Source organism: Sinocyclocheilus grahami, unplaced genomic scaffold, assembly GCF_001515645.1.
Source record: "Sinocyclocheilus grahami isolate Dianchi unplaced genomic scaffold, SAMN03320097.WGS_v1.1 scaffold717.1, whole genome shotgun sequence".
NCBI lineage: Eukaryota > Metazoa > Chordata > Actinopteri > Cypriniformes > Cyprinidae > Sinocyclocheilus > Sinocyclocheilus grahami.
In genome coordinates, this window is record NW_015505896.1 from 8,212 (window position 1) to 18,965 (window position 10,754).

Genomic DNA, 10,754 nt, shown 5'->3' on the forward strand with positions numbered 1-10,754 from the left:
AACACACATGAACAAAAAGCACTAAAAGTACTCATTACTATGTTTTCTTTAAGACAAGGTAACTTGTCTAACATGGTAGTAGCACTATGAGAAAATCATGCCTTTTTGAATATATATAATTTTTTTAATAATATAATATAACATGTTTTTTAGAGATTTACAATGATAGTACCATGGTATTTTTGAAGTAGCCATGGTTTTTGAATATGGTAATCATTTAGTACTATGATTCTGCACAACCTTGACTTTCGATCCACTCATAATTAGATGATTTTTTTCTTTATATTTCTTCAAATACATTATAATGAGCCTAAGGTCCAGATGTGAAGGTCTTTTCCTTTGACCTACAACACCCCCTACTGTTCTAATGCGAGTATAACACAGAGTTTGAACACTTTGGCTGTTCAAAATAGCATACTGCTTCATTTCTGCAGTATGTATACTCTAGTATGAATTATCTGTATAAAGGAAATATCCAAAATGCGCTAGAGAGCAAAACATTTCAATGCACTGCATTGACAGCATTATCAGTGTGATGTAGCCTGGCAGCATGAACAATGATATAAAGTGGTAAAAAAAAAACTCCACTTATAACCTCCTCTGCTACTGCAGCTGCGATCAATGAGCGCTTGAATGTTTTCAATGGAGTGGGCGGAGACTAGAGCAATCAACCAATCAGATGATTAGGTGGCTCACTATGCATTTGTATTTATTTGTTTATTTATAAATATAGCTAAATACTTATTTATTTTAAGTGATTTCTGAAGACAAAAATTACTTGAAAGAACATACAAAATACCAAGTAAACAACAGTAAGAAAACTGTTAAAACCTAACCCTAACCCTAACCCTAACCCTAAGAAAACAAGACATCCAAATAGCAGCATAGCAAAGATAAACATATAAACAAAATAAACCTAATCAGAACTTTAAGAAAGAAAAATAAATACAGAAATACAGAAATAAAATACTATACAAGGGCCTTCATCATCAAAAAATACATTCAAAAGATTACATAGTTTAAGGGCTTTTTTTAGTTTTAAGGATTTGAAGAAGACCATTAAATCTTTCTGGAAAAGTAGGGTTTATTTATGAATGAAGTAACTGTCCAAAAATCACAATATTATTAACCCAAAATTCACCATCACAATTCCAAGAAAAAGACAAACATTTAACAGTTTTAAAACCAAAGTCAGGTATTACATACTTAAAACTTAACCAAGCATAGAGGGCATCCCAGAATTTTTTTGATAATTTGCAAAAATAAAACAGATGTTCCAATGCCTCTATGTAGGTCTGTAATGAGGTGCACTCAAAGCAAGACAAATTCAATCTTTGTCTGAGGAACTCATTAGGGGGATAAATATCGTAAATAATTTTAAACTCAATGTATTTTACTTTTGGCAGAAGTGGAGAAGAGAGAAATCGTGTTCTAATATCAACCACTTTATCTTCAGGAAAATCCGAAACAAGGGGTCTCTTCTTTACGTAAGAAGGGAAGATCAGTGTGTTTACTAATGTTCTTAAAACCTTATTCTTACAGCTCTGCTCCCTAAAATGAAGATCAGAGATGATTAGATTACCTAATCTTGGTATCACAGGTGAATAACACAATGCACCTTTAATAAGCTGAACCAAACCAGCAGGAACAGCTTTCCAAAGACACATTTAATTCCTGAGTACATGTAATATTGTATTTTTCACAAAAATAATCATAACTTTCCATCCCCATCCATAATGTGCACAATGGACCAGCCGTTGTCCATCCAGCCCTGAAAAAATGCAGATTTCCCTTTAATAAGGATACACAAAGAACAACTATGTGGGGAAAAGTTGTGTTTGTATTTTAATTTCCAATATAATAAAACCTGACTATGAAAAGTTGATAAATTATACTTTAATTTTGATGGCTCAAATTTTTAGATTTTAGAAGAGAAGCTAAACCAAACAGAATGTTTATTCCTACACTGTAAAAAAATGACAGTGAATTTAACAGTAAAAGACTGTAAAAAGGCTACAGTAAAAACCTGTGTAATGGTTAACGGTAAATTCCCCTACTATATACGGTGAAAAACTGTATTGGACATTACATGTATTGGACATTCATTTTACGGTAGTATACCGTTTTTGGAAGAGAAATAGACATATAATTTACAGTGAATAACCGTAAATTGAGATTCCCAGAATTCCCTGCATTACATTTCAAATTTGATGTTTTTTTGTTGAAATAACTATGTTTCTTCTTAGTTTTTTCTTATCAGTTTTGTATATTAGGGTTGTGTGTTACACTTAATGTTGTTAAATGAATGTTTATTGCATTATTTCAGTTTCATGTGTGTTACCATGATGGTGTTTAGTGTTTGTGTGAATGACACTGTGCACCTTCTATATATGTTTAAAAACTGCTGTTTGTGATGGGCTTTGGTTCATCATGTGACTTTCTCATCACCACCTGCATTTGGTGGTTATCAGTGTATTACAAAGGTACAAAACAGATTTCAGTACTTCAATAGGTTGGTAAATTAACATTATATCAGTTAATGAAATTATGCTATTTAACTGTAAATTTAAGTTAAAACCTACAACGTTGCTACCGTATTTTTTACGGTAAGATTCCGGCAACCACAGCTGCCGTTTTTTTACCGTAAATTTTACAGATTTTTTTTTACAGTGTAATTAAGGCTTGGAGCCACCATTCATAACATCGAAATCAATTACGTTCAACCCTCCCTCACTGACTGACTTCACTACATCTCACTTTCTTATAATGGTGCTTGTTTTTCCAATTAAATTTATACTGAATTTGATTAATGTCTTTTGTCCACCTATCAGATATACTCAAAGAAAATGCTGGGTAAATCAACCTGGAAAGTGCTTTGGATTTCTGTATGAGAATTCTGTAAAATATAGAGATATCTCTTTGTAACCACATATTTAAAATATTTTGACTTTTTTTTTTTCATATTATCAACCAAATTGATTTTCTTCTCTAATTTTAGAGTCTTTATATTTTTTAATGGAATATTAAACAATTGAGATTCAGTGTGATTATGAAGTGCCATCAGCTCAGACTTTTTTAAATTCAATTGCAGACTAGAAGCTTTAATCTTTCCAGATTAATGGAAACTAGAATCTGCTCTGTACCACCAAGAAACAGGGTGGCATCATCTGCTAGTTGACTTATTAATAGCTGACTCCCTAAAACATTCAAAGGCCTGATATCTTTACTATTTTTCCACATAAATTGCAAACAGTTCAGCTATTAAAATAAATATATGGACTTGTCGGATCCCCTTGACTGCAGCCATTGTTTACCTGTGTGTGGAAGGTGGCTTGGATTTAGTATTAGCAGTATGTTTATACTTGTATTGTTAATTATTGTCTTATCTTATACTTTTTTAAAATACATTAACATAAGTACTAGTGATTTGTGTGTGTGTGTGTGTTTGTGTGCGTTTTAAAACAAGGGGAAGAATCAAAATAATTTTTAATACATTTTTTTGTGTCACTTTAAGTTTGTAAAGCATCAGAGGAAAATATTTATAGGTTATGTAATGAACTGTGTGGTTCCTTTGGTAGGACACCTGTGCAAAAATGAGAAGAACTGACTAAGCCTACATAAAGTCACTAAAATCACCAGCTGATTCAAAGACATTAAAGGTGGGGTAAGCGATTTTTCAAAAACGCTTTAGAAAACAGATTCGGGCCCGAATAGCAGAACAAACTTGTAGCCAATCAGCAGTAAGGGGCGTGTCTACTCATGATGTGGAGGAGAGAGCTGTTAAACACAAATGAAAAAAAATCAAGATACCGATCTAATTCAATGGCATTCAGACAAGTGTGACTTAAAGGGATAGTTCACCCAAAAATAAAAATTCTGTCGTCATTTCCTCACCTTCAAGTTATTCCAAACCTGTTTGAGTTTATTTCTTCTTTTGAACATAATAGAAAATATTTTGAAGAATGTAGGTAACCTAACAGTTGCTAGTCCCCATTGACCTCCACAGCATCCACCCCCCCATACTATCCACCTTTTTCCTGAACACGGAAGTCTTGTCCGCCTCATAATGGAAAACTTTACATTTCCGGTCTCTGGTGTTTCTAGTCAAATTAACGCACAGCTTAACCCTGCGCACATTTTTATATTTAGTTACAGTTAAAAATGTTCAGTTTAATTAATTAATTCGATTTTTTACTCCATTCTAACATGGATTTCTATGGAGACCGGAACACGAGAGCATGCAAACGGAAGTTAGAATCCATCATGACGGCGCGCATCGGAAAAAGGTGGCTACTATACAATAAATACATACATACGAGTCAGTCCGAACCATAAATTACAGAATTTTCATTTCTGGGCAAACTATAAAATAAAAGTGTCTAAATACAGATGGGATCACTATATATCACAACATCAACAGACGACCACCTGACATCATCAATGAAGAAGGGCAAATACTTCAAACAGATGGGAATAATGTGTTTGTGAATAATGTGTTTTGACATTGGACAAGCTGTACAGGCTTTTGTTCACAACTGCATTTTATTGTAACAATCAAACACATGAAGAATGATGAATTGTGTACACATCTTCCATGAGAAATGTTCAGCTTGTCATAACAACACTCACAGACATTAACCAAGAACTGTATCACTTCGTGAATAGGCAGGCAAGTCAATGTATAAAAATAAAGCAGAACTGCAACGAAAGCACAGCTTTGTGACCTAACGTTTAATTTAGAATAACACTGATCAACCTGACACATGCCAGACAATCCGTTCGATAGACTGAGTCACTGCATCCTTCAAAATGTCCTCACGGTAAAGGTCGGTTCTGTTGCGGGACGGCCCGTGGAGCAGCTGTGACGTCACAGTGCCGAGATCCACCGCACGAATAAACCCCCGGTGTGAAGATGTTGCCGGGGCAACGCTCCAGCACGGCACAGCTGGTGTAACTAATCAGCAACCGAGTGAGCTGGACCGTTGCTATAGTAACCGCCTTCCTCCTAAACCGAAATGAAAGGGTGAAAAGAGCACCTCCCTCTCGATCTGCTGTTCACCCAGAGAGTTTTCCTTTATTTTCTCAACTGTATTGTATTGTTTCTGGTGAGACCCCCTTCGTGAAAACTATGGGACAACGTAGGAATGGACAGTTTGACATTTATAGCAAAAAATGAGTGAATTCAAATCACACCAAAACCCCACAGGACTGTGCACCACAGCCAAAAACACCACTGTTACATTTTTTTTTTGCTCTAAACATTTCCAAAACGGCAGTTAAATAATACTGAGAGAAAATAACGAAGTGCAAAAACGCGAGGAAGACAAACGTGAGGGACTTCAGGAAGCGTTGAAACAGTGACCTGAAACCGAAATCATAACATGCATATAAAAAAATAATCCAACTATTAAGTTCATTATAAAACAACATTCTAAAAACTTGTAATAAATCGCACCACAGCCAAAAACACCACTGTTACATTTTTTTTTTGTTGCTCTAAACATTTCCAAAACGGCAGTTAAATAATACTGAGAGAAAATAACGAAGTGCAAAAACGCGAGGAAGACAAACGTGAGGGACTTCAGGAAGCGTTGAAACACTGACCTGAAACCGAAATCATAACATGCATATAAAAAAATAATCCAACTATTAAGTTCATTATAAAACAACATTCTAAAAACTTGTAATAAATCAGGCATTTGTGGAAGAGTTGACACTTTTGCAAAATGCAAGTGTGGTTTGAATCCTGAACAATAAATAACTCATCGACTCTTCCTACCAGGAAAAACAACAAATCAACATGGCGACAGCACGTTTAACACTAAACCATACAGACAGGAGTTTTGTGCTGTTCATTTCCAGAATGGAAACAAATAAAAACATTAAAGTACGGAGGCAAATGACGGATAGTACTACCTAGCTAACAAAACGTTATCAGAACGTTCTGGCAAGGTTCTCTCGAAGTTATGAACAAACATTTGTCCAGTTACGCTGATAGCATGTGCATTCAAAGCTATATGGCTATCTTTAATAATGTTCTTAATCCATAACACAAAAACGTTATTTATACATCACTCGTGGAACGTTTTTCTGAAACCTTTTAGTTCCACATTTGTCTAAATTTTTTTAACTGTTACTACTTGCTAGTTTAAGAATGTTCAGAGAACATTCAACAGTAACATTCCCATGATGTTTGTTTTCTTTTCTTTTTTTAACTGGCCATTTTGAATGTTCAGAGAACAATAACTTAATACAAACATTCGCAAAACGTTCTTAGAACATATATTTGTTAGCTGGGTAGTTCCTGTTCTTTGAACATAGTTTACTTGGTTAGCCAGATAAGTTTCAGGACCACTTGGCCAAAAACAACAGTGTTTGTTTTTCAAAGTCTATTTCACATTTAGGGTGTTTATAAATACAGTTATTTTGCATTTTAATCCAATTGCATGTTAAAATAAATCCTAATTTAGACAGTCTGACCAAATAACAAATAAGAAAAAGATGACATTATTTGGAGTTCATTCGTCACATGAGAAATGAAAGGTTGCATTGTATTTTGGGATACAGTAGACAGTACAGTATGCTCTGTTGCATAATGCACATTTTGCATGCAGCAGGTCGTTCCATGCAAACAGAAACCCCACACTATGCACAGTATACATACTAAAGAATTATTAGTATGCTGTTCTGAACGTAGCCAGGTGAAATAGCGCAACATATCCGACATACCAGTACCAATGCCAAGTCATCCTGAAACTTATTCATCTAAGAAAGATGCACTCAAAAACAGGACGCTAGTGTTAAAAAGGATGGGTGTTAGGGGTGGATGAATGGACAGAAGTGTCGGAGGAAGTAGAGGTGTGCTTGTTGGGATGCAGTCCAGACGTCTGGACCAATCCCGGAGGAAAAGCCCAAGTTTCTTTAACCCCCCATCCCACCCCCTCCTTTTTTCTCTGTAATGAGTAAATGATTTTTGTTTTCCCATCTGCTGTACCAAAAACATACCAAACCATGACTTCAAAACTATGTACCAAACCATCATTTCTGTGTACCATTAATTTACAACGCTAGTATATATATATATACTGTATATATATATATATATATATATATATTGCATACTGCCAAAATAGTATGGCAAATATATGCCATTCTGAAAAGTTCATTGGTAGCAAATGATATACATTTGTTTCAAAAATAAGAACAGGGCATTTAGTTGTACACTCACCAGATAGACTGAATCCAGACTGATGCAGGTTGCGAACTGGTTGAGGAGCATGTTTGACCGGAGAAGTCTTACTGGAGGTGACAGGGGTCATGACCTTAGGTGTCACAGTGACCTCACACACCGGGCCGTCATACAGACCTCGGGGGACTCCACGCAGCTCAGCAAGCTGCTATGAAAGACACCATGATTTTGACAAATTTCACTTTAAACTGGGTTAGGTTAAGTCTTTTGTTTGTATATGCATCTATGTTTGTGTATATACCCTGCTGCGGGCCTTTATCCTCTTGTAGACGTAGTTTGGGAAGGGTTTACGGGTGATGTATCGTCCAGAACCCTCAGTGGTGTGGAGGTTCCCATCCTCCAGGACGATCTTGCCCTGGCTGATCACCACCAGAGGAGCTCCACGCACCTCAATCCCCTCAAAGATGTTGTACTCCACCGCCTGAGAATGACAGAATGAGGCAAGAGCTCTCATCTTTAACCACTACATTGCTAAAAAGTCTGTCTAGCTGAGATTTTGAGGCTCTATACTTTCAAAGCAATCTGTAGCACAGAGTAATTAAATAGTAAATAAACCTAAAACATTATGGAAAAAACAGATTCACTACTGATCAAAGGTTTGGGGTCGGGAAGATTTTTTAAATGTTTTGAAAAAAGCTCACCAAGGCTGCATTTATTTGATAAAAAATATAGTAAAAACAGTAATATTGTTAAATGTTATTATGATTTAAAATACAAATAAAAAATTTGAATATATTTTAAAATGTAATTGATGCAAAGTGATGCGCAGCTGAATTTTCAGCATCATTACTCCAGTTTTCAGTGTAACATGATCCTTCAGAAATCAGTATAATATGCTGATTTGCTGCTCAAGAAACATTTCTGATTATTATCAATGTTGAAAACAGTTGTGCTGCTTCATATTTTTGTTGAAACTGTGATACTTTTTATAGTGGATTTTTTTTGTGAATAAAAAATTCAAAAGAACGGCATTTGTTTGAACCAGAGGTCTTTGGTAAGATTGTCTTTTTATGCATCCTTGCTGAATAAAAGTACTAATTTCTTTCAAATTAGTAGACTTCTGAATGATAATGTACATGAACATATCCCAGAATTCACTGGCGCTCAGATAATTTACTCTTTCTATATTGACCGCATCTGTGTCTCCTTCTGGTCGAATTAAATCAGCACAGACCGCAGCATCAGCCTCACTGACAAACAGGAGCAGACAGAGCGAGTGAGTCAGCAGAATACCAAAACAGCTCAGAGCAGAGGATCATGGGAGTCAGAGCTGGTCCAGACCTAATGGTGTCACCCACATTACGATTCATTTAAAGTGCATTCAGCCTGTGATGCACTTCTCTAACACTCAGACCCCAGAGCTTCCTTCTCAGCTAACAAACATTATTAAATCCAATCTTTTTCAAAGTGATTTAGTTATAATCAAACTCTTCTCACCAGGTGGTGGCTCTTAGCAGAGATGATTTTGGTGGTGTCGGGGTCCCAGAGCACCAGGTCGGCATCAGAGCCCACAGCGATGCGACCCTTCCGTGGGTACAGGTTAAAGATCTTAGCAGCGTTGGTGCTCGTCACGGCCACAAACTGGTTTTCATCCATCTTACCTGTCACCTGTGAAGCAGAACATTCATCTTAAGGACAGGGTCAGAAAATAATAAATAGATTCAATATAAAAAATAATCAATAGATTAAACGATCATCAAAATAATCATTTGCTACAGCCCTAAAACAGATTACTTCAATAAATACAATGAAAAATGTAGTAGTAATATTAATCATAATAACAACATGTATTATTTATTATCTATTTGAATTAAAGTAATAACTATTATAATAATAAATTAAAAAATATATTTATATTATTAGTAGTAATAAATTATAATAATAAAATATTGCCTGATAAATAACACACCATGAAATTATATATATATATATATAATTTAAAATAATTATTTATAAAATAAAAAATTAATTTATTTTATATATTTATTATAATATAATTATTTTTTTAATGAAAAATAAGTAATATTAATTATATAATAATATAATTATAATAATCTATTATAATAACTATAATCAAAATAATGTGACGGAGCATCTATTCAGATTGTACAGATGCAACTATCGATTAATAAATATCAATTTTGGCTACAATAAACTAATATAAACTAAGATAAACCCTTTAAAAGTAATAATATTGATAAAATAATTTCATGTCTCATATGAAACTATTAATTTGATAAATAACATGTCATTAAACATTACTTCATTTTTTTGGAATGTATAATAATAATAATAATAATAATAATAATAATTTATTGTTTGTAAAAATAATTAACAATAATAATCAAAACAATGCATCATGGCTCATCTAATCAGATTTTACATATTAAACTATTGCATAATAAATACCCATTTGTGACCCTGGAGCACAAAACCAGTCATAAGGGTCAATTTTTTTTTCGAAATTGAGATTTATACATCACATGAAAGCTGAATAAATAAGCTTTCCATTGAGGTATGGTTTGTTATGATAGGAAAAATCTGGAATCTGAGGGTGCAAAAAAATCTAAATATTGAGAAAATCGCCTTTAAAGTTGTCCAAATGAAGTTCTTAGCAATGCATATTACTAATCAAAAATGAAGTTTTAATATATTTAGCGTATAGAACATGATCTTTACTTAATATCCTAATGATGTTTGGCATAAAAGAAAAATCAATAATTTTGACCCATACAATGTATTTTTGGCTATTGCTACAAATATACCCCAGCGACTTAAGATTGGTTTTGTGCTCCAGGGTCACATTTTGGCTACAATAAAGATAAAAAGTAAAATAAAAATAACAAATGCATAAACTCCTCATGTCTCATACAATTTGGATCTGTAATAATATTAATGAACAGATAAAGCAGATAAATGATCTCTCACCACACACTTGTCCCAGATGATGGACATTCTCTCCTCAGTACCGTTAGTTCCCTCCGGGATGAAGGTGAAATTATCCTTGCCCACGGCCCTCTGGGAAGTGTTGAAGGTGCAGTGAGCACTGCCAGTCACCTGCAGATCACCACTGCACATAAAACACACACAAAACACTTACAAACAGTAATGCTTTTGCACATGGCAGCATAATTGCATGTTTTTTTACCATAGTATTCTTTGGAAAAAACGTGAATAGCATGTATACCATATAGCAATCATTCAGTACCACAGTATATTGCTAGCTAATAAATGCTTTTGGAAAGTAGTGTGACATGCTAAACTCTATCTAAACTCCATCTAAAAATATTTATTTTATATGCAATTTCATCACTGCATATTAACTGAGAGACTAAATGAAATATTTATACTTCTCCCACAGTATGTTTTTGTACCATTTAAACTCATTAAGGGTTTCTTTGATTGTCATTTGTAGTGTATCTTAGTTTATCATAAGAATAACTAGAAAAATACTTTTTTGTGTGTAATGGCACCCTATAGTTATCACGGATGACATACAGTAAGT

General features: G+C 34.2%; 1 protein-coding gene across 1 annotated transcript in view; it reads right to left on the minus strand.

Moving 5' to 3' along the window:
- Window positions 1-7,205: 7,205 nt before the first annotated feature.
- The window catches only part of LOC107560268 (dihydropyrimidinase-related protein 2-like), a gene marked incomplete at its 3' end in the record, with an annotated part of 28,503 nt that continues 24,954 nt past the window's right edge, over window positions 7,206-10,754 (minus strand). Inside the window, exons 9-13 of the mRNA XM_016244411.1 lie at window positions 10,692-10,754; window positions 10,178-10,344; window positions 8,687-8,857; window positions 7,491-7,670; window positions 7,206-7,394 (exon numbers count right to left, since the gene is read on the minus strand). The exon at window positions 10,692-10,754 is cut by the window's right edge and continues 102 nt beyond it. Of these exons, the coding sequence (XP_016099897.1) occupies window positions 7,206-7,394; window positions 7,491-7,670; window positions 8,687-8,857; window positions 10,178-10,344; window positions 10,692-10,754 (770 nt within the window). The remainder of the gene's footprint in view (window positions 7,395-7,490; window positions 7,671-8,686; window positions 8,858-10,177; window positions 10,345-10,691) is intronic.